At 25.5% G+C, this 25,605-nt stretch overlaps 1 protein-coding gene across 1 annotated transcript; it reads right to left on the bottom strand.

Annotated features, from left to right (window-relative positions):
* Positions 1–1,724: 1,724 nt before the first annotated feature.
* LOC111313600 (cytochrome P450 71D10-like) lies at positions 1,725–23,271 on the bottom strand. The gene is made up of 3 exons (XM_089752907.1): positions 23,132–23,271; positions 2,562–3,132; positions 1,725–2,478 (listed from the first exon to the last, which is right to left on the bottom strand). The coding sequence occupies exons 1-3, from the start codon at positions 23,221–23,223 to the stop codon at positions 1,855–1,857; spliced, it is 1,287 nt and encodes a 428-aa protein (XP_089609033.1). The 5' UTR covers positions 23,224–23,271; the 3' UTR covers positions 1,725–1,854.
* Positions 23,272–25,605: the final 2,334 nt, after the last annotated feature.

The following is a 25,605-nucleotide window of genomic DNA, read 5'->3' as shown; positions in this document are numbered from 1 at the left end:
ATAATAGGATGATACGCATATTATCTTATGCTTGGTTTACATCTAAAGAAAAAGGATATGAATAAAAAGATTATTAATATCCTTCTTATAGAGGATGATTCAATCCTTCTAAAGTAAAGATATTTATTTTTAATTTATGAGATTGAACTTACTTGTTTAATTATACATTTAAAAATTATATCAATAATTTAAATTATATAAATTTTTTTAAAAAATAATTTTGATCAATAAATAAATTATTGTATTCTAATATTTGTACACATTAAATATATGATAGGATAACATTATTTAATCTAATCTTATTCACAATATCCTCTTATCATACCTTATCATAATATTGTATATCAAATATATAGTTAATGTTTATAATTTATTTTAGACTTTGCCATTTACAACTTTATTTTTCTCATCTTCTACTGCCTTTCACTTCTTGTCTTCCTTTGCAGACTAAGAGATGGAGGCAAACTTCACTTTTTCTCTTTTAGGGTCTCTTTCTTCTTTCTCTTTCTCGTTTCTGGTCTGTAAAATTTTATGAAGAAACCAAGGGTTGTTGAAGATTTTCTTGAAGGCTGTTACTGCCATGGACTCTCTATGGTTTTGGAGGTTTAGTGCTTTTACCATAGATTTAGCTTTTGGAGTATTAAGTTTGTGATTGTAGAATCATAGATCTTGCTGCAGTTTCTTTCTTTTATATGATTGTTTCTGATCTTTGTTGATGTTGATGTTATTGTAACATGTGATCTTGAGTATAATCAATGGATTTAGTTAAACAAAACTTTTGTGACCAATCAACATTCACAGAACTCGTCACTTGCACATAAAAAAAAATTGGATCCGAGAAAGCTCATGAACTCTGTGATGCAATTGGTACCATTTCTTTTGGGATGACTTTAGATTTCTCTTGTCCTTGTCTAGATCAATAAGGAAAGGAGGGTAAAGCCTAAATCGGTACTCATGGAAACAACTCTTGGTTTCATCCAAATGTCAACAAATTTACGTCTCCACATTTTTTGGGTTTTGTAATTCTCAATGACTTGAACTCTCATAAATAACTTGAAATCAGGACATATTCTTTGGCTTTTCGAGTCTGTCAGTTGCACATGTTTCTTTCTTTTTTTCTCTTTAGTTATTTGCAAAATCCTGAATATTTTGGGTTCTTTTTTAACGGGTCGAAGTCGGGTTTCATAATTAAAATTTTTGATCGAGGCAAGTCGAGGATCGAATAGAAATGTATGAAGGTCGGGTCGGAGGCAGGGCAAGCAAAAGTCCGCCCCGACCCTGCTGGACTATTGCTATCACTACTCTTCCTCACTTAATGGATAAGCATTTGCTACCAATGGGGATTTTTTTTAGTTCCAATATTGGATTTGCGCCAATGGCAACCATAAATTTCATTCACAATAGGAGGATATGGTAGCTTAGACAAGCCTTGTTCTGTCCTAGGTGTCTATAGTAATAACTGGTCCTTGTTCCAGTAAGACCTGTCTGGCGACGAAGCAGTATGATTTGATTCGAATCAAGTCTAGGACTGATTTTTAAGCATTCTGACTTTTGAAATATTTGATTCCACCAAACTAAAATTCTGTAAACATTACAAGTTATTAGGCTTAATTTTAAAATCTTCCCGTATGCCCAAGAGTTTAGTCCATACTGATTTCGTAATCGTTGCATATAAATGAACGCAAGACCAAAGAAATAAAAATTAACTGACAAATAACAGAAAACAATAATAAAATTACATGATGACATAATCAACTAATCAAGCCTCCAAGGTTTACACTCTAGCTTCCCTTATAACTTGGACAAAAGAAAAATATATAAGAAATGCTAATTAAAATTTGTTTTAGCAGAGTCTTACTTGCTAGTAAAAGGATGATAACGAATGGGAATTAAAAGCAGATCATTCTTTCTTCTCACAGTTAGGCCAATACATTCAGTCATATCCAATTCTTCATGCTTCTTTCCATTTGGGAGCTTCCAATCAAAGTGGTATAGCAATTGTGCAAGGGGTAGCTCAATGTTGGGTAGTGCAAATGATATGCCTGGACAAATCCTCCTACTGGCACCAAATGGGATATATTCAAAATTTGTTCCCCTAAAATCAATAGGACTTTCCAAGAATCTCTCTGGATAAAATTTTTCAGCTTCTTTCCAATACCTTGGATCCCTTCCTATGGCCCATGCATTAACTATGACTTTAGTCTTTGCAAGTACATCATATCCACTAATTACACAATTTTCATCACATTCTCTTGGTACTAAAAGAGGTGCTGGAGGATGTAACCTCAAAGCTTCTTTAACTATTGATCTCAAGAATTTCAATTCATGAAGACCAGTTTCGTCCACGTTACCTTTTCTATCAAAAACCTGTCTCACCTCGGCTTGTGCTTGTTTCATCAATCGTGGATTTTTTAGCAATTCTGACATCGCCCACTCTATTGTTGTAGAAGATGTTTCACTCCCAGCACCAAGAATGTCCTTAAAGATGGTAAAACAATTATTAACTTATATGTCGGTACTTGTGATTTTAGATAATATAAATGAGAGCTAATGATACTAACCAAGGTAACTGCTTTAATTTTATCGTTCGTTAGAGGGATTTCCAGGTCACAACGTTGTTGAAGTTTAAGAAGAACACCTAGAAGATCTTCCTCTTCTTGTTGATCGCCTGCTTCTGATGTCCTTTTTGTTTTCTCTTTGCGCTCGTTAACAATGTTTTCAAGTATCCGATCTGAAGTACGTTGCAGCTTCTCGAGTTTAAACCTCATTCCACTGATCAGTTTAAGCAATTCATTAGAAGGATACATATCAGCTAAGCAGAAACCACTTGCCAACTTTATAGTTTCTGGTATAATCCTCATAAGTTCTTCTTGGTCTTTGCTTTTCTTGCCAAGTGCTGCCCTCGATGTTATCCCATATGTCATCGAGAAAATTTCCTCACTCAGATTAATTGGGAATCCTTCATTCAGAGATACTGTTTTGATTAGAGCAGACACTTCTTGTTCCCTGATGTATCGAAATGATTGAACACGGCTTGGACTCAAAAGCTCCATCATGCTGATTTTCCTCAACTGTCTCCAATAGTTTCCATATGGTGCAAATACAATGTTTACAGAATTATACGACATTATCCTGGAAGCAAGAAGATATGGCCTCTGAGAAAAGATGAGTCATGGTCTTTCAAAACCTCTTTTGCAATTTCTGCGGAAGAAATTATAATGGTGGGAACTTCACCAAGTTGCAGATGCATCAGAGGTCCATGTTTCTTGGCCAAATCTCTCAGTGTGTGATGAGGCAAAGAGCTGATAAGCTGATGCATGTTACCTATGAGAGGTAGTTTTCGTGGTCCTGGAGGAAGCTTTGCTTTGGGGATTTCGGTTTTGATCTTTTCAGAATTTTGACTACCATCAACAGAAGAAAGAAGGTGAGGAGTAGGGTCGTGAAGGAGGGGAATTGAAGCTCCATGTTGCTAAAAGAAAGGAGAAAAAGGTGAAGTTCCACTTTGTTTCCCGTAGTCCCTAATGGAGAAACCTATTTATAGAAGCTATAAATTGTTAGAGATTTGTCATTTCAAGTTTTTGAATAGTCTAAACTGATGAAGGTGGAACCAATTCTCCAAGTCTTTTCTTTTGTTTAGAAAGTGTATTCTTTAGTTTTTCAATAAGAAAATCTGGATCTTTAGCCAATTAAAGTAATGAAAGTAAAGGAATAAGTTTGGAACTCTATACGTATATACTGCTTTATCATTATTGCATTTCTGATTTGACTCTTTTTCTACATAAAGGATCCCGACAATTAAGGATAGAAAACCATCTTGAAATGAAACTCTTTAATAGACTTAACTTTTGAATATTTGATGAATTTAGCCACCCTTTCTACTTTTACTAGTATTTTTCCTTTATGTCATATTAAGTTGAATTTCAACGTATTTAACAAGTGTGTCAACAATGTTGTTCGACATTTATATATGTTATAATATATAAATTCATGACCTATCATTAAATATGATTTTAAGAGTCATCATTAATCTTTTTTATTAGACATGTAATTGGTGGGAAATATACTCCTTTAAAGAAATCTTAAGTTCAACTAAATGTTCATAAAAAGAATATGGTCTGATCTATGTTTTAGAATTATGTTTAGGAGTTTAGTTATGAATAAAGAAGGTTATAGCATCTCCACACGTTCATCCAAAACGCGATACCACTTAATTTTAAATTATCTTAAGAATCTATGGTTTTAATAGTTTTCTATTAAATTTTAATGTTTAAATATTGAAAATAATTTCTAAAATTTTTACATCAATCTGATAAAATTTTTAAAAATAATTTTTTATCTCAAAAGTATTTAAAAATTTTATTTATTTTTTTAAAGAGGCTCTGTTGCCAGTAAAAATTTATTTTTTATTTAATCTTACTTTATTGAAAATATATCTAAATTTTTCACTATTTAGGCTAAATTTAAAAATATTTTCTTGCTTAAAAATTTCTTTGATAATCATCTATTTACAATTATTAAAAATCTTATCCTTACAATTTATTCTTTATTTTGCAAGTTTTATTTCTAATATATCTAAATTTTCACCATTTTGGCCAAGTTTAAAAATATCTTTATCAAAATTTAGACTGTTAGTTTTGAATCTTATTCAATGTTTATTTCTTAATTTTTAGAATGAAATAAAATGCTAATTATTGTTTAAAATCTCATCCAATTCTTTCACCATTTTGGTTGAATTTAAAAAATATTTTTACCTAAAAATTTAACCATTTGTGATTTTCTTAGGATTTCATCCATTAATAATTGTCATATATTTTCAAACAAGTTTATAAGTTATATTTTTTTATTTTTGATTTGAAAATGAATGCAATTACTTTCATTGAAATATCATCTAAATTGTTTCATCATTCGAGTTAAATTTTTTAAAAAAATTTCACTTAAAAATTTCTTAAAAAATTGACTATTTGAAATTTTTAAAAATATTCATCAATGAATAATTGTTAACTCATTTCTAAAATTTTATTAATTTATTCAATTTTTTTTGTACTTCAAAAATAAATACTAATTATTGTTATTAAAATTTTATCTAAATTTTTTCTCAATTTGGGTTAAATTTAAAAAACTTGCTCACCTAAAAATTTCTTAAAAATTATCCATTTGTAATTTATAAAAATTTTATCTTCATATAATTATAATTTATTTTTAAAATTTTTGTTAAAGTTTATTTTTATTTTTATAATTTAAAATAACTTCCTCTAACTTTTTTGAAAATTTAATCAAGCAAAAAAATTATTTTAAAAATAAATAAATAATAAAACAAAACAAAATAAATAAATAAAAAAACCAAAAAAAGAAAATAAATAAAAATTAAAAAAAAAAAACGAAATGAACTCAGCTCGGCTTGGAAACAGCATGATTGCAGGAACACAAATCCGCTGATGTGGCTTAGATCACAACTCGGCTAGACTTGGGCAGTAGCAACTGAAACGGGTTTCAAGTCGAGTTGAACGACACAGGTTAGATCGGCTAAATGGAAAAACACGTGTACTTTAGCTTTTTTAGTTTCAAAACAGCGTCGTTATTTTAATGATATAACAAACCTTCTCTTTTTTTCAAAATTTCTCTTCACGTCTCTTTCTTCCCTTAATTTACTTTGTCTCTCTCTCTAAAAGGATGAACGCTGGTGGTCAAATTCAGTAAATTCTTACTAAAAAATACTTCTGTTGTGAGAATTTATTGAGATCTGGATTTTTGCCGAAACGTCGGTAGAAATTAGAAATCCTTATTGAAAACTAGAGATTTTGTCGGAATCTCATTTGAAAATTCAATCGTAAAATTTGAAATTTCAAAAACTTTTCAAAAGTTTCCAAAAAAATTGTCAATAAAACACTAATTCAAAATTTCCGGGCTGCTGAATTCCTCCAACAACACTGACTAGACTAAACCAAACTCTCACAACTCCAAAATTTCCAAAAAATTCTTTATTGCTATTTTCTGCTTTTTTTTTCTCTCACTTTTTGTGTATTTCTCTTCCGATAGTTGTCTGTTGATTCACAGTGAACTCAAGTCTATTTATAAGGGACTATTCTAGCTTGATCAGTCTCCCAAATTGAATAAAGATTGGACTCTTTTAAAGAAAATCTATCTTACTACTAAATAAAAATAGAATTTATTTCTAAAAAAAATCCTTCAATCAAATTCAATTTTAAAAACATAAATAATCAATTATCTCATTCACTTCCCCAACTCAATCACTTAATTCTATCATCAGCCCTTCCAGCCAATTAATTTGAGGCTATTTTATTTTTTTTCATTTTTTTTGTTTACAATTATCTCTTTTTCCCCTATTTTTTAAATGATCAGATAATTAAAAAAACTAGATAAATATAATTAAAAATAAACAACAAATAAACAAGATAAAAAATAATAAAAATAAAATAAAGTAGAGAGGATAAATAAAATATATATATAGATATATATATATATATATACTAATATTTTTTATTCATGAATTTTTAACTCATAAGTGCTTAATTTATCAAACAACTAGATTGTGACCAAACAATCCACGGAATAATTTTATTTATTTTATGTGTATATATATATAAATTAATATTTTTAAAAAATTATATTCAAAATTTCAAAATTTATAACATATAAAAAATTTTATATGATTAACTTGTCATAATTAAAAAAAAAAAAAGAAAATGACATGCCTTCATTTTGAGCCATCTTTATGTACAATAATATTTATACATTTAAAATTTATATCAAATAAAAATAAATTATATGTTCTTCTTAAAAGAACAAAACATAAATATTATTGAATGATGAATTAAATAATAAAAAATATAAACATACTTTCACCTTTATAATCTTATGCAAATTATTGTACAAAATATGAAAAATGATAGGAGATGCGTGACAGAAAAAGAAAAATAAATTAAAAAAATATTAATTTTCATAAGAACAAACTTGCAATAGTAATAAAATATACTTTGGAAAAAGAAAGATGCAAATCAAAAAAAATAAATTGCAATAGTAGTAAAATTCCAAAAAGTTGCAAATCAAAAAATAAAAACATTTATAATCTTTAATTTGTAAAATAACTCTTGGCTGCTATTTAAGATTGAAGAAATAATTTTTAAATTGATAACCAAAAAAATTAAAAAGATATAATAAGTGATAAAATTAAATCAAATTTTTTACCTTTTTTTAATATAAAATTGATAGTTAAAGTTGAGGTGTAAATAGGTCCTATTATTTAAAATTTTAATATAAAATTTTCAATATTTTATGTAAATTTTTTAGAAGATAATTTTTTTGATACAAAATAAGATAATAGTGAGTTTTTGAAAATTTTGAATAAACTTAATTTTTATAGTTTTAAAACATGTTAAAAGATTTTCATGATTAAATCATTTATAAAATAAAGTTATATGGTAAAAAATTAAAATTATTCGGATAAAATTCATATTTAAAATTTTTAATTTTAATGAAATATATCTCTAGATTAATTTGATTTGAAATTATAATTTAAATAATTTTGATAGTTGAATAAATTTAAGATTATTTAATTTGTAATTAAAAGAAGATATACTCTTTAAAAAAATTATCATGCATGTCATTTAAAAAAATTATTTACATAAACGTTCATATGACAAATCTTATCAAGTGTTTATATATATTATAATATAATAATATATATGATAGGAAAGTTAATTATCATTCATGAGTAACTAAATCTCATGTCATTGTATATATGGGTAAATTTTGATTTAAATATAATCTTAGTCAAAATGTTTGGTTGAGTATTTTATTTTCTTAAAATCAGTATGGGCTGGGCAAGAAATTAATGAGATACTAGTTTTAAGTTCGAGCCATCTACCAGTGATATTTTACATATATATATAATTTAAATATATATTTTTTATATTTTAAAATTAATTTACTAATAATTTTATGGTATTTATCAAATAAATAAAAATATTCAAAAATTATTAATTATCCAAAATTAATTTTCTAATAATTTAGATATAATATATATATATATCTTTTTATCTTTTAAAATTAATTTTTTAATAATTTAGATATCTATCTTTTTAAATTTAAAAATACCAAAGTTAGTTTTATCTAAATGGATTTCATAATAATCTTTTATTATTTAAAAAGACAGAATCTAATCTCTTGATCAGTTATATAATATATATCTTTTAAAAATAAGTCATTATTTAAAATAAATTTTAATTGGTGTTTAATTCTCCACCTTTGTTTGCTCTTCATTTTCTTCATGTATTACAAACTATAAGTTATATAATTTTTTTTTAGGTGTTTATGGTCGGTCATTTATCTTTAACTTTGATTTTTTTTTATATTAAAAAGTGCAAAGTTATAGTAACATTTATTCTTATATTTTATAAGTATTAACGAATAGATTCGTAAACCTATCACTAGACATTGACTTAGGAGTCATCGTTAATCTTTTTTATTTATGTGTAATTGACTACCTAACTGAATCTGTCATGTTTTAAAGAGAAGTTTCAAACTTGACTCATATATCTTTAAAAGGTAGATTTAAAGTCTACGAAATCAAAACTAAGTTTGAAAGTTTGATTACGTATAAGGAAGATTATAGTACCCTCATAATGCTTATCAAAGAATGATATCAACTTAATTTTATGTTATTCATTAAGCCTTAAAAAAATCTCACTAGATAGTTAATTATTGAAAATTGTTCTTAATTCACTCCAATACTTTTGACAGAAAATTAAGAGAATTCTCTCACATCAAGAGTATATAAGAAAATTACTATTTCCCTTATCGAAGCTCTATCATTGGATTATTTAACATTTATTTGAAAATTTTAAACTCCAAGAAAAGATTGATACTTCAACTTTTTTCTAAGAATTTTTTATTTTATTTTAAGGCAAATTAGTGCCTTATTTTAAAAATATTTGATACTTTCAACTTTTTCCTCTAATATTCTTTTTGAAATATATATTTTGTATTTTAAGAAAAATTAATACTTCAACATTTTTGTAAAACATTTTTTGGAAATATTTTTTATATTTTTTTATTTAAGAAAAATTGACAGTTCAATTTTTCCTCAAAAACATTTTTTGATATATTTTCTTTTTTATTAAGAAAAATTGATACTTCAACTTTTCCTTTAACATTTTTTTAAATTAAAAAATATTCTTTTAACCCCTTTTTTTTATTGTTGAATTTTTTTTGTTTTCAATATTTTAACTTTTCTTTATTTTTTAAATTATTTTTATTTTTAAAGGAAATTCATTCAAATATATATATATATATAGAAATTAAATAATTGAGCAAAATAATAAAAGAATTACCTAAAAGAATGAATCAGCTCAATTTAATTAGAAATTCAGCTTAGCTTAGTGCAAAACTTGAACAACTAGCGGCTCGACTCGACTTGACTTGAAAATTGTTATGCACGCAGGTCAGATGGTGATCGAGTCAGGTCAGATACTAGAGTAGCACGTGGATCCCCTGAAGGATTCGTTTTCTTATTTCTTAAAAAATTGCGCCATTTTACTACCTCTATAAAAGCTAAAATTTTCCATTTCTTCTTCCATTTTTAAACTTTTGCTCTCTCTCTAACTCTATATTCTCCTTCTTTTCTCTACAAAAAGTTTACCTAAAAACTAAAAAAATGTAAGAACACTAGCCAGTTCTTCAACAATTGCCAAGTTTTTTGGTGCCAACACCACTACATGCCACCCTCTGCCACTGTCATTGGGACCTAAATTTCACCCAGAAGCTCATCTCAACCTTTTTGCCTCAGATCTAGGCTAGGATTTCTCAAAAACTCACTGGATTCATATGGATCAGGAATCAACATTGTGATGTTCTCTTTCCAAAATCTACCTCCTCATTGCTCTGACAGTTATGGCTTTAAGATATGGTCTTCTCCTGGTTCTTAACTCTCTCTTTATAGATTTTGAGAACTCATAAACCTTTTGGAAGAAGGCCAAGTTGAAACCCAAAAAAAGTTTGTTCATTTGTTTCTAGTGTTCTTAGGTTTTTTATTCTGTTTTATTATTTTTTTTTGCTTCGTGTTGGTTGAGCTTACTGACAGCAGATGATCAATGGAGAGTGGTTTCAGTGGCAGCAGGGATTGTGTCTAGTTTTAGGATGTAAGATGATTGTGCTTGGTTCTACAACTATTGCCCTCTGGGTTCTGCAACTTTTGTTTTTTCTTTTTGTTCTGCTCCTTGTTCTTATAAATGGATTTTTTTTTTTTGTAGTTGTGCTTGATTATTGATTGTTGGTGCAATTGGATCATTGTAGTATTGGATTATAGATATGGGAATTTCTGTAATGCGTTTGGATATTGTGGATTTTGGCTAAATGACTAAGGTCTAGTGATTATGGGTGTTTATTAAAGTTGTTTACAAGTTTAGCTTGGATAGAGGTGATCTAGATAAGATGGCAAAGATCATTGGACTATTTTTGGCAACAACGTAATGGTGTGGTGTGTCATAATGGTTTTTGGGATTGCTGGACAAAAAGATGTTAAAATAAAAAAAAATGAGAGAATTGCCACCAATCTTTTTTAAGGGGTGATTGACCACCAAAAAGTTTATCTTTTTAATAAAACTATAAAAATGGGTTTAAAATTTATCAAAAAAAATAATTTTTGATCTACGAAAAATAAGATTGGGTTTGAAAGTGAATTATGTGTGAGGAAATATTAGTACCCCACAATGCCTATAAATTGGTACCAATTAATCATGCGTTATTTTTTATGTTGGATAAAATGGTTTCAATTTGAAGTTTAATAATAATTCCCTTTATTTTTTTTTTTTTAAAATTAATTTTATTAAAGTTCTTTATTTAGGAATATAAAAAAAATCTTTAAATTAAGGAATTACTTTAAAATTTTTGAACATCTAGACAAATTTTAAAATAACTCTTTTCGCTTAAGATTTATCCCAATATTTTTTAAAATGAAAATAACATCCTTTGTAGAAGATAATTGTTGATGACTGTCCAATATCTAGGTAGAGTACCAAGAATTATTTCCTTTAGAATATTATTTTTGTTTTATTTTATAATTTCATATTTTTAAACTACATTTAAAAAAAAAACATTTTTGTGTGAAAAAGCCAATAATGGTATAATTAGCTAGCAAACAATAATTAAAGGTGCGAACATGCGAAACAAGTACAAACAATAATGAATAGATACATGTATGCCAATGGATGTTATACAAGGTAATGAAATGCAATTTTGAAATCGAGTTCTTAAATATAATGAGATCGCTCTGACTATTTAACATCTAAGTAGAATTTAAGTGCTACTATTTATATTTAAGATCTTATTATTATTACAGGTTAAGGACATGTATGAAAAATTTAATAAAATAAAATTTTCTAAATACCCAATCTTCTAAACAGCATTCGAGAATTAATTACTTCACATGAGATTTTCACACGTATTTTTATAATTTTATAATGGTTGCAAGTAAGGATTTAGGTTGGGGCCTTAAGGTTTGAATGATTTTTAAGTAATGATTTGGGGTTGTGTATTAAATTTAGGTTTGGGTTAGATTTAGGGTATTGATGGATTTTTAGGATTTTGAGCGTTTTAAGGTTTCAAGATTTTAAAGTTTTGGGTTTTAAGGTTTCAGTTTTGAAATTTTCAAGTTTCAGGGTTTATGGTTTTAAGATTTTGGGTTTTAAGATTTAGGTTTATGAGAGTTTTAGGATTTTGGAGTTTTGTGGTTTTGATTTTAGAGTTTTGAAATTTTGGAGTTTCAAAATTTGGACTTTTAAGGATTTGAGAGTTTTTAGGGTTTTAGAGATTTAGGGTTTCCATTTTAGATTTTTAAAATTTTGGGGTTTAAGGTTTTGAAGTTTTAGGATTTGAGGTTTTTTAGGATTTTGAAATTAAACAAAAAAGAACATCTTTAAAATTCCCATCATTCAAGCAGACTTTTGGAGTAAACTGGCTTTTTATGACTTTTAAAAATTAGTTAAAATTTTTCATATATTTCTTTTTTATAAAAATTTATTATTATTATTTATTACTTATTTGTTTTTATTCTTATTATTTAATGATTTCACAACATTTAGGTGGAATTACTTTTTTTTTTTTTTGGAAAACGAATTTTATTCCTTTCATAATTTAGGCAAGGAAAAAAATATTTTTTATTATTCTATTTTCATTATCATTTATATATATATATATGTTTTATTTTATTTATTTATTTATTTTTATTATTATTCTTCTTTACTTTTTTAAATTTAAAATTGTCAAAAGTTTTGAAATTATTTTCATTTTTGTTATTGTTATTATTATTATCTAGTTATTTTTTATTTTATTATTTTATAAACTTTATTTTAATTTTTTAATGAAATTTAAAATTATAAAAAATTTTATTTTTATTTTTCATTGTTTATTGTTATTTATTCATTATTGTAAATTTTATATTTATTATTTTTTATCAATATTATATTTATTTTAACATATCCTAAATTATAAATTAAAAATACTAGAAATAACACAAAAAATAAAAAATGGAATAAATAATAATTAATAAAAAATAGAAATAAAAAGAAAATACTAATTTTCATCGATCAACGATGTATCAATGCCAGTTAGCGACAGTTTGGGGTAGTTCTGAATCGGTTCAATGAATTGATCAAGGGCTAAAAAAGACCAAGTCATAGGTCAAGTTATGCGGATCTCAGGTCAGATCTAGGTCCACGCACGGATCTTCTTTACCTAAAACAACCTCATTTTTGTCTCTTTCTTTTATTTTTTGGCAGTATTATGAAAGGTCAATTTTTTTTTATTTCATTTTTCTTACTACTTTCTCTCTCTCTCTCCCTTTCATATACTCTCTCTCACCCTAAAAAAAAAAACCCCAGTTTCTAGTGGTTGGTTGCTGTACACTATCGACAATGCTATTGTTAGTGCCACCATCGATGATGCTAAAAAAATTCTAGAAAATTACCAAAGACTCATTTCACCTCCCTAAACCCAAATATGGCCTCTGTTTTGTGAAAAAAAAATCCAATCAATGTAAATCGAGTCTCAAACTTTCAACTAAGAAAAATCCCTTTTTTATTTTTATTTTTTGTTTTCTTTGAAGTTGGCACTGGTTCCCAATTAGGGGACTTTTTTTTTTTGTTTTGATTTTTTTTGGATTTTTTTAAGGAGAAAATGATTCTTTTTTTTTTTTTTTGGTTATGGTGGTTTTCTTCTTTGTTTGGAAGAAGCTCTTTTCTTTCCTTTTTTTTTTTTTTGGCTACTTTCTAGCAATGATTTTTTGGCAGAGACCCACCCTTTTTTTTTTAATGCTTTCTAGCTTTTATTTATAGGCCAAATAAGGATCAAACGACATTTTTCAGCTACAATCCCCATTACAAAGTGACGACAACAGTTGGGGAAGGTGATGGGTCTTATGGGAAATGTATGGTGTGGCTATTCTATTGGACAGAGGAGTTAGTGGTCAAGAGATTGTCCAGGGTAAACAAGTGCATTAGCTAGTGCCGTGCAAGACACCTTGCCTAAACCTGCCTTTTCTTTTTCTTTTTTTGTTATTATTATATTTAATATTTAATTATTAATTTTAATAAAATTAAACAAAATTAAAAATCAAAACCTAATCCAGAGAATCCAAACAAAATTCAGTTTCTACATGGTGATGGCAATGCTGGCAATGGTAAATTGGTTGTAGTGATGAATTGGTGGCAGTGATGGTAGATATGGTAATGTGTTTTGGCAAAGGTGATATGTGGTGAAGATAGTGATCGAGAATTGTGGTGGTGACTTGATTGCCTACTCGATTTCTTTTGTAATTGCTCTTTTTTTTTGTATTTTCCTCTGATTTTTTGTGTAATTGCTCTTTCTGTTTTTTTTTCTCTTTTGGTGTTCTACACGATAGTTTAAATAATAAAGATGAAAATAGGATTTCAATTCAAAAACTAAGCATCCTATCCCCTTGAATCTGAATTTTGATTTATAAAAGCAATTAAATTTAAAAAATCTTATCATTTCATTTTATCCTCTTTTTTTTTATTTCCAAAAAAATGATAAAAGAAAAATAAATGGGCTTGCATTAAGTCCAAAAATATAATAAGCTTAATACTTAGATGATAAATCCAAATCAAATAGAGTAGGCCCAAAGTCCAATTTAAATTAACTCAAGATTTAAGAATAATTCAAGACAAAATAGGATGTCTACAATGTACATAAGCTTTTTACCTTTACCTTTGGCTCTTCACTCAATCAACTTAATTTAGCTTTAACTTTTACCTTTTTTTATTTTTTTTTCATTTTTTGTAAATCTGCTTAATTATAAGCAAACTATGGTAATGTCTTTTATTATTATTATTGTTATGATATACAAACAAACAAGAAAATAAACTCAATAAATATGTATTAGTATCAGGTATGGGTGGGTTACTTGCTAGACTATAAATTAAATCTACTAAAAAAGGCATGATTTCAATAATAATTGGAAAATAATTAAAACTATGCTAAAAATAACTAAGATATTTACCCTTATGTTAGAGTTAGAGTTGTTTTATTTTTACAATTTTGATATTATCATTAATTGTGGTATGGAAGGTTTGGCTGGTGTAAAAAGAGTTATGTTATGCATCAAGTGATTTATATGATTCTATATTATTCTTCTTATTGTATTACAATGTTTGTGTGATAATTGGATTTTTACATTATCACAGTAAATTCTCTCTTTGTTTTTAAATTTGGAGAATATAAATATATATGATATATATTATTGCTTATAAAGATTTTGTAATTTGAGGATATTATCTTTTTCTTACCTTTTTTTTTAATTTATTTTTTACGATATGTTAGTCAAATGTATAAATTTTATGCATTACAAATTTTGAAGATTTGAATATAATTTTAAAAAAATTAATTTATATGTATATACACATATTAAGTAAAATAATTTTGTGCATTGCATGGGTCACAATCTAGTGAAGATATATTTCAGTAAAAATTTTGAATTGATTGGATATTATTAGATTCAATTTTAAAGTTTAGAAAGTATAATATATATTTAAGTGTGAATAATTTAAAGAAATTATAATGGTACATAATTTATTTATGAAAATAGAAAGAAGATTTTGAAATTAATGTAATGTCGACAATAAATTATATATAATTAATTTGGTTTTTTATACAAAATTAAAATGTTATATTAATTTATAGACATGTGATCATAAATATAATAAAATTACCTAAAATTTACTTGTAGAAACTCTTTTTTGTAATAGCATACCATATGTACAGATAAAAAGTAAGTTAATTGAAAATGTAAGGGGTAATAAATATAATTTATTATATAAAATATTTTAAAATTTAATTTAAATCAAGTCAAAATAATTAAGTATAAGACGTGTAAGGTTTGTTCAAAATTATACACGTGTCAAAAGAATATATTATCCACATTATTATTATTATTATTTTGTTAAAGATTTTGGCCTTTATATTATCAGTAAGAAATTACTTTTATGGTTTTCTTGTTTTAAGTCAAAATTTTTGACGATCTTGTTCTTTTAAGACAAAAATTTTGACTAGACCGATGCATCTTCAGACATGATTTTGTCGGTAACAAAGGTTTCAACATGTTCTTTAATAAAATAGTGCCACAAAGGTACAGACAACTAAAAGATTTTATTAATTATTATTTTTAATATATAGATAAAATGGAGGATTTCTATGGTAAATTTAATTTTTTTGACCTTATTATAAGATCATTGTTAGATATAAAAAATTAATATAAATTATTGATTTTTCTAATTGTAAAAATAATTAATTACCTGTTAACCTATTAATTTAATTTTAATTAATATTAAATATTACTTATTAAATAAAATAAAATGAATTTTAAAATGTTAGAGTTCTTCTTCTTTTTCTTTAAGCACTGACACTGTTGATTTTATTTCAGTCTAGTAGGAGAATGTGTATATAATCCTCCAAGAGCCCTGTATAAATGTTGTATTTTTTTTTTTTCTTGTGCTATGTCTTTACACTGTTATAGTGTATGGACATTGGTTAATCAAGCTCTAAAGAACATTTCTAAATCAGTTCATTAGGTAAGCGTTTGTTCTATCACTCACTCACTCACTAGTAGAGGCTTGTCACAATTGTCACCTTGTTACTTGTTGACTGTGTCTCGATCCAATAGAAAATAACAAAATTATCTAAGATTGGGAAAGATGACTTCTATTTTCCCTTTCAGATTATGATGATTTAGATTCAAGGTTTTTCCTTTATAACCCATCATGTCTTTATTATATTAAGTTTAAACTTTAAGTCTTGTTAAATGCTGAATTATTTGTGGGTCAAGCACTACTAGTGCTGCATTTTCTTCTTTTGATTTCTAAAATGATCAGATCCCCCTTCCCCAAATTAAAAACAAAAATCCAGAATGATTTGTTCGTAATATATGAATTTGGTCAATGATCACCATTGAATGGAAAAAATTTATTATGTTTGGCATTTGTTATTATTTCTTAACTTTGTTGACTAAATTTATTGGCTTTTTTGGCTTTAGGGACTGGTATAATCTTGAAAAGTCTAAGAGGGTGAAGCCTTTCGCTGCGGAGAATGTGAAGCAAAGGGTTCGACTGTAAGTTCTAGCAAGAAAGCAGTGAAATATGCTCGAAGAGAAGATGTTATTCTACATGCTCTTGAGATTGAGAGTGCACATTTAGCCAAGGATCATACAGATTATATCTCTAGAAAAGATAATATGATATTTAAAAAATTTTAATTGAAAATTGGTAAGGTAAAAATATGAGAATTATCATAAAATTAGTATTATTTGATATAAAATGTGTTAGAAGTGTCATAACACCTTAAAAGAGAATTGTAAAAATTCTAAACGTAATGAAGATAAAAATAAATATAAAAAGATATTATTGTAATGTAAATAACTAGTTGACAATGTCAAAAAATTATTGCCTTAAACCTAAAGAATAATTTTAAATCAATAAATAAATGTTAACATAAAAAAGTAAAAATCAATGTAAAATTGATAAGCATAAAAAGATATTATTGTAATGAAAATATTTAAATTGATAATATAAAAGAATTATTCTCTTAAACGAAAAGAATAATTCTAAACCAATTAATAACATTAACATAAAAATATAAAAATGATTGTAAAATTAATGTCATTTAACGTAAAAACGAGTTTGAAGTATCATAACACCCTAACAAAGAAGTTGAGATAGTTATAAACGTAACAAAAAGTAACAATAAACATAAAAAAGATATTATTGTAACAAAAATAATTAAGTTGATAATGTAAAAAAAATAATATTACAAATAAAAATAATAATTTTAAACCTACAAATCAAAGTTAATGTAAAAAAGAACATAAAATTAGTATTATTTTATATAAAATGATTACAAGCATCATTACACCTTAATAAAACATTATGATAATTTTAAACGTAATGAAAAGTAATAACAAGTGTAAAAAAAATTATTAAAACATAAATAATCAAATTGGTAATGTAAAAAAAATTAGTATTATAAATAAAAAATAATCTTACACCAAAAAATAAGTGTTAATGTAAAAAAATAAAAATAATCATAAATTTTGTATTATTTAGCAATTAGAATATTTTTGTTACATAAAAAAGTTGGCAACCAAAAACATATTATTATGTAAAAAATTTTATAGCCAAAATAATATTATTACGTAAGAGTTTTTGTAACCTAATTTTATAGTTACTAAAATGAAGTTTATAACAACATATTTATCGTTGCAAAATATTTTTTAGCAACTACAATATTATGATTAGATAAAAAAATTGGCATCCAAAATAATATTTTTATGCAAATCATTTTGCAACCAAAATAATAATGTTACATAAAACTTTCTATAACCAAAATTTATTGTTGCTAAAATATAGTTTACACAACCAAAATTTATCTTTGTGAAAACATGACTTATATGGCAACAACTAAAAGTTGTTGCAATATGTTTTTTTTCCATGACAAAATAATTTGTTGCATTAACTCTTTATCAATGGAGTAATAGCAATGACCTCTCAATGGAAAAAAGTCATTTTAAAAAAAATTAGCAACAATAAAGTAGTATTTTGCAACGACTTTGACCATTACTAAATATCCATTTTCCTATAGTGATGATGCCAAGACTTATTTCCTTTTTCATGAAAAAAATCTAACTAAAGGAAATTTCCTTTTTATTCTATCCTTTTGAGACAAAATTGACTAATGACAAAAATATTTTCACCCATCTTTAGGAACATGACACTCTCTTTTTTTTTACTTTGTAAAAATGATTTAATTAAAAGAATTCTTTTTTTTTAAAGATAAAAGAAGCTTATCTTTTTGTTTTTTTAAGTAAAAAGGAAAAAACTATCTTTTACAACTTTTTCAAAAACAAATTTAAAAAAAAATTAAAAAATACAAAATTTAGACAATTACAAGATAATTTAAATTAAATCCAAAAAATCACAAAAGAGAGATCCTTCTTTTTTGAAATGAAAGAAATAAAAGGCTTTTTTCCAGTTTTCCAAAAATTTTCCTTTAATATTTTTTATTGTAATGTATAAACCATTTAATATTAATCCAAGAAAAATTGTTGTAGAAAAGAAAAATGTTTCCTCATATGTCATAATTTCAAGTGATTTATTACAAAAAGGATCGACATGGCTCTACTCAAGGTTAGCTCCTAACAACTTATTATATACTTGGTTTGGATTGACACATATTTAAAGGTTCTCAAATTGTTTCTCACTTCATTCATACTAGGCATTTCAATCATCACCCATCATGAGCTATGAACGAAAAGAATTTAATTTGAGTAAAAGTATTTTGCTTGTTATTATGGAGGCTATCACTTTACGAAAGTATAAGTACTTTACCCCCTCTTAAAAGAGACAGTGCTTAGGTATAAAGCTTATACATGATATGAATATACCTTGTGTGAATAAGGGAACAAAGCGACACAATCTCTATCGTAAATGCCTCATAATTTATAATATATATATATGGAACATGAAAAATGACATAATTAAAATGAGATACAAGTGATTTTTCTTTTTTATTTAGTTATTAATTATTTTTTAAAAACAAAACAAATTATACACATTATTTAGTTATTTAACTTTAATTTTCTTTTTAATATAGCTATTTAGTTATTAACTAAATAAAATTTAAGTTAAATTTAAGCTAAATATGTGGCCTTTTTTCTTTCCTCAACCTTTTTGCAAAATTTGATTTTTTTTTATTGTGTTGTTGTTGCTTCTTTTAAAAAGAACAATTTTTTAACTATGTTTTATGGCTCTCAATCCAGAATGAGGATTTTTTTATGTTATTTTGTTTCTATTTTGTTAAGGGTTTTAGATTCATGTGATCGTAGGTTTGTTTAAGGGATGATGGTTGCTTAAGGAAGCTTTGGTGGTGGTGGTTATGGTTATGGTTTGGCTTAGGATGTTGATAGAATAAGGAGTTTTGTTTGCTCAGAGTACTTATAGAATGAAGTGGGGGTTGATGGTGGAGATATGGGGTTGGGTTCCAAAATTGGCTTCATTTATCTGTCTTTTTTTTGTATCATTTTTATTAGTATTTTCATGACTTTAGGTTCAGGAAGAGATTGAGGAAACATGTGGTGATATGGTGGAGAAAAAAAGAATTCATGGGAAAAAATGGCTAGGTTATAGTGTAAAGGCGGTAAGGGTAATTGGTAGGATGTCCATTGCTGTCGATAGGATAATGTCGTGCACAATACCTCTTTTTGTTCAGTTTTTTTATTTTTTTATTTTTTTCATTTTAAATTAACTTCTTATTATTTATTTTTTAAATTTTTAATTAACTAGTTAATTTAAAAATTAATATGGCTTTAATAATAAAAATTAGACTAAGCGCAATTGACATAGACTTTGGACCCGGCTTCCAAACCCATAATATCATATTTAAATTGGACTCATGCATCCTAATAATTATAAGCCCCACTAGCTTAGCAAAATCAATTGAAATGCTCAAATAGATCAAAATTAAGGCCCATTTTGATTATCTCGAATAAAATTTGATGTTTACAATTTTTTTTTTTACCTTTTAATATTAAAAATCATAAATCTTTAGTTTTATAACAAAATTTTAAAATTTAATATTAAATAAAATTAAATCATTTTTTTTAACTTTGTGAATCAAAGATAGCCAAACAATTTAGTATAAGTTATGTAATATATAAATAGAAATACATATTATATAGTTTTCAAACTTCATCAGGTTAGATTAGGCCATACTCGAGTCTTGAACATTGAGCCATCACCCAACTTTTTTAAATGGACTTAATATTTTTGGATATGTAACGAACTTAATATTTTTGTCGTAACTTATTGCTACTTTTAATAATGCTTGCAAGTACACAAATTGTAATTAAGTAATAGAGTGAGTGAATAAAATATCATCACTTAAGGATTATAGAATTGGAATTGTTTGGTAGAAATCAAGTATCAAAGGTGGTAACCTACACACTGTTTGTCTAATCTAATGAAAGATTGGTTTGATTTGATTGCAAATAAAAAAATAATGAAAAAAAGATTGTGTAAGCTTAAATCTACTCATCTAATTATCATTTGATAAGTATTAGAGTTGGCCAAATATAACAAGAACTTAAAATAAAAGAATGCTTTAAGAGAAAAGAAAGAGAGATTGTGGCCGAATATGTTAAGGAGTATAAAAAAAAGATTTGAATAAGATTGCATTAAACCAAAAGTTTAGAAAGAATGAATGAATGATTGCCAACACTTAAGAACAATAAAACAACTTGAAAACTAAAACTAATAAAAAAAGAATGATTGGAGAAAACTAGATCTTGAATACAAAAATGCTTGTATTAAGAAAATATTTAAGAAAAATATTTTAATTATGGCTAATCTGTCACCTTAGTCAAACTGTAAAAGAAAACTAAGAACTAAAGAAAATATGTGAATAATGGAATTGTAGGCGATGTGTCTTAAATACAAAAGAGAGCCTCCTTATTTACAGATGGCGCTTCGGCTATGGGGGGATTAAGATTATAAGAGTTCCTTTCCAATCTAAACTCTAATAAACAAAAGCTATTTTAATCTTTAAGTGGTTATTATGGAGTCTTGAATCTTTGAGAGTTTTGGCTAAATGGGTCTTTTTTGAAGTTTTTCTTAAGGTGTTACGACATTTCTAATATATTTGACGTCAAATGATACAAATTTTACAATTATTCTCACTATTTTACATTAACACTTATTGTTTTGATTGAATTATTTTTTCATTTAACATATTAATTTTTTATGTTACCAATTTATTACATTTCAATAATATTTTTTTACCTTTGTTATTACCTTTCATTATATTTGGAATTACTATTATTTTTTTCTTAAGATGTAACAATACTTCTAACTATTTTACATTAAATAATATTAATTTTATCATTATTCTCATCATTTTATGTTAACTCTTAACTTTTTATTTAAAATTAGTTTTTATTTGTAATAGTAGTTCTTTTATATTGCTAACTTAATTATTTATGTTCTAATAATATCTTTTTATACTTATTGTTACCTTTCATTATGTTTAGCATAATTACAATTTTTTTCTTAAAAGTATTCTTAAAAGTGTTACGATACCTCTAACCATTTTACATCAAATAATACTAATTTTACAATTACTCTCACCTCATTTTATACTAATACTTATTTTTTGTTTTAGAATTATTAATTATTTGTAATAATAATTCTTTTACGTTGCTAAAAATATTATTTATTTTACAATAATGTTTTTTTACACTTGTTCTTTCTTTTTATTACATTTAAATTTATCTTAAATTTTTGTTAGGATGTTATGACAATTCTAATCCAATTTATGCCAAGTGACATAAATTTTACAATTATTCTTACTTTTTTACGTTACGACACTTTTAACACATTTTACGCTAAATGATTCCAATTTTACAATTACTCTTACTTTTTTATGTTAACACTTTTTTAGAATTATTTTTTATTTAGAATTATAATTTTTTTATGTTGTAAACTTAATCATTTACATTATAATAATATCTATTTACGATTGCTATTACCTTTTGTTACGTTTAGGATTATTACAACTTTTTTTTAAAGGTGTTATGACACTTCTAACAAATTTATGCCAAAAAATATCAATTTTATGATTATTCTTATCTTTTTACGTTAACACCTATTTTTTGGTATACGATTATTTTTTATTTATAATTTTTTACATTACCAATTTAATTATTTACATTTTAATAATATTTTTTTTACACTTATTGTTACTTTTCATTATATTTAGAATTATCACAATATTTTATTAATGTATAAAATACTTGTAATCATTTTACATCAAATAGTACTAATTTTATCATTATTCTCACTTTTTTACAATAACTTTTATTTTTTAGTTTAAAATTATTTTTTATTTGTAATAAATTTTCTTTTACATTATCAACTTAATTATTTTTGTTACAATAATATTTTTTATGCTTATTATTACTTTTTATTACGTTTATAACTATCACAACTCTTTATTAGAGTGTTATGACATTTCCAACACGTTTTAAATTAAATGACGTTAATTTTATGTTTATTCTCACATTTTTATGTTAATATTATTTATTGGTTTAAAATTATTTTTTGGGCTTAAGATAATAATTATTTTATATTGTCAACTTAATTATTTAAGTTATAATAAAATTCTTTTATGCTCACTCTTACTTTCATTATGTTTAAAATTATCATAATTTTTTCTTAAGGTATTATGACACTTCTAACACATTTTAAGCTAAATGATACTAATTTTACGATATTTGTCACCTTTTTATTTTAACCAATTTTCAATTAAATTTTTTAAAATATTATATTATCTTGTCTTCTTTTTTAGAAAATTTAAATGTATTATATTTATCAGTTAAATTTTTTTTATTTTATTTAATAAATAATATTAAATGTTAATTAATTAAAATTAAAGTACTAAGTTAACAAGTAATTAGTTATTTTTACAATTAAAAAAATCAATAATTTATATTAATTTTTTATATTTAACAGTTATTATTCAATGAACTTATAATAAGTTCAAAAAAATTTAAACTTACCGCAAAAGTTCCATTGAGTTCCATGACTTTGACTTCTTATTGGGGTCGACTTCCCAGACCACCACCACCTCATCAGGATCGTCGAATCTCATATCAACTGCTTGCGGAACTTCCAATAACCAATTGTAGTCATCCCTTTATTGCTCCTCCCAAGCCGATGTCGCCTTATCTTCTTCGGAATACGCACAAGTTTTAAGCAACCTAATTAGCATAACTAGGGAATGAACTATTACCAAAAAAATACTAATTGTAGCACCCTAAATTGGTAATTTTTTTCAAAGAGTAATATACCTAGAATTTGTTTCGTTTTTAATAATGTTGAACCAACCGAATCACCCTGAACCTGCAGAAAAAATTAAAATACAAAAAGCGAAGAATGTCAAAGATAAAGAAAAGAAAACTTAAATCTTAAAATTGAAACATGAGATATTGTACAAACCTAAAGTAAATCAAGCTCGAACTTAGTCAGCTTGAGCATTGTGTATAATAATAACGCAATTTAAAGTGTATTTTTTTGTGAAAAAATATTACTTGTTATAAACTGATGTAGAAGCAAAAAAGGTTGAATGGAGGTTGTGAAAAATTAGGGGGAATGGTAGCTAGGGATAAAAGAGATAGTTGGAGAACAAAATTAAAATCTGATAAAAAGTAACAGGGAAGCCAGGGCGGGCTTGGGAATTTCTCGGGGGAAAATGAGGAAAAGGAACAGCAAAAGACAGGATAAGACTGAACCAACAGCCTTTTCCCATTATATATTACCAATAATATGTTTGGAAATTTGGAATTTCATAATTGTCTTTTTTTTTTTTTAACATAATTCATATTTTTAAAGTAAAATAGAGCAATTAGTAATTATCCTAAGAATTTATTATTTATTTTTAATTTAAAAAAATTACTTATATTACTAATCTACTTAAAATTTTATATCTAACTCAATTCAAAATTTTAATATTTAGTATTTATTTACATTTTATAGTTTGTCATTTTAATAAATCGTTTTTAGCTAATTAACTCTTAATTGACATAATCAATATGCATTTTTTTTCCTTAGCTACTTTAATGTAAGCTTTATACAATACTATTTTCACTTGTTATAGTAAATTAAAAATCCAACGTTATTAAGTATTTTCAATTGGTGTATGATTTTTTTTAATTCAGCATTCTAATGAGACATGACAATTATTGTATATTTTTATTTATTGTATATATCAATGATATTTTTTATTACTTGGAAAATAATATAGAATTTTTAAAAATTATTTTTGTCGATGTATTAAACTTTAAAAACATTTAATTATGCAAAAATTTTAAAGATTGTTACAAATTTAATAAGATTATGTAATGATATTTTTTGTTTTTAAAAAATGATAGCAATTTTGTAATAATTATTTGGTCATTGTATACAATATTAAGAAACATTTAATTTAACAACAATTATAAATCATCATTGCAAATCTAATAAGATTTAAAATTGACTTTTTTTGTGGTTATGAATATTGTGATGATGGTTACACCATTTAATTTATATAATATCCCAGTTGTCATTGATGACGTAAATGATTTGGTAGATGATGGACAAATTTATTAAAAAATTGAGTGTAATGAATATGATTGTACAAAAATATCATTGACGGGTATGAGTGAAATCACTAAGCTACAAGGGAATGACATAAATGGGGAAACAATTCTTTTTGAGATAGCATAAGAGATATAAGTAACGATGATTGCAACTGCAAAGAGCAAGGAGTTCATTGCGAAGGATGATGATGAGTTCATTGTGTACTTAGCTGTAGGCAATGGTTCTAATGATGATATCAATATTGACTCACATGTGTTTGATGATTGAGTTTACTTAATGTGATTTTATTAATATAAACAAATTACTTGTATTGGATCAACATGTTTTTTTTTTTTGGAATATTAAAAATATTTTCCATATTACTTCTACCTTTTAATATCCTAATAAAATGGCTATGGATTAGACATAATTGTCAATTCATTTTCTAGTAATTTTTTTTTTTATTTTTCTGGGTTTTAGATAAAAACTTATTTGCCCATGATTAAAACTGATCAATACCAATTAAGTTGAAAATTCTAAAACTAGGCTAGTACAATAATTTATGAAGCATTATTCTAAAACTAGGCTAGTACAATAATTTAGGAAGCATTCTTCATTTACCTGCCACGCTATATATAATCTTTTAGGAAACATGAGGTTTTTTTTTCTTTTTTTTTTCAGAGCATTAACGAATGGATGTACTGAGTTGTAAAAGAGAGGCTGAGGTTGAGGCAATAGTGGTCTATAAGGTGGTTGCAGGGAACACTGCTTTTAGAGTGGGGTTGAGGGTCTTGTAGTATGTGGGATGTTTCTATTTTGTATTTATATGTAGGCTTCTTTGCAATGAATTACTCTGCTCTTATCTGCTTGTTTTGCAAAATTCTACAACAAAAAGAGAAAAAAAAGGTTTTCCTAG

Source organism: Durio zibethinus, chromosome 23 (assembly GCF_047325235.1).
Source record: "Durio zibethinus cultivar Kanyao isolate XHJ-2024 chromosome 23, ASM4732523v1, whole genome shotgun sequence".
Lineage (NCBI taxonomy): Eukaryota > Viridiplantae > Streptophyta > Magnoliopsida > Malvales > Malvaceae > Durio > Durio zibethinus.
Note: the sequence above shows the minus strand (reverse complement) of the source record. Positions and strands in the feature narration are given on the sequence as shown.

Bases quoted from the DNA above. Each gene is read 5' to 3' on its own strand.
- LOC111313600 (XM_089752907.1), bottom strand. From the start codon at position 23,223: ATGAGATTCGACGATCCTGATGAGGTGGTGGTGGTCTGGGAAGTCGAC. The intron at 3,133-23,131 runs GTAAGTTTAAAT...TCTTGCTTCCAG, and splicing joins AACTCAATGGAACTTTTGCG to GATAATGTCGTATAATTCTG. The intron at 2,479-2,561 runs GTTAGTATCATT...ACCATCTTTAAG, and splicing joins AAATTAAAGCAGTTACCTTG to GACATTCTTGGTGCTGGGAG.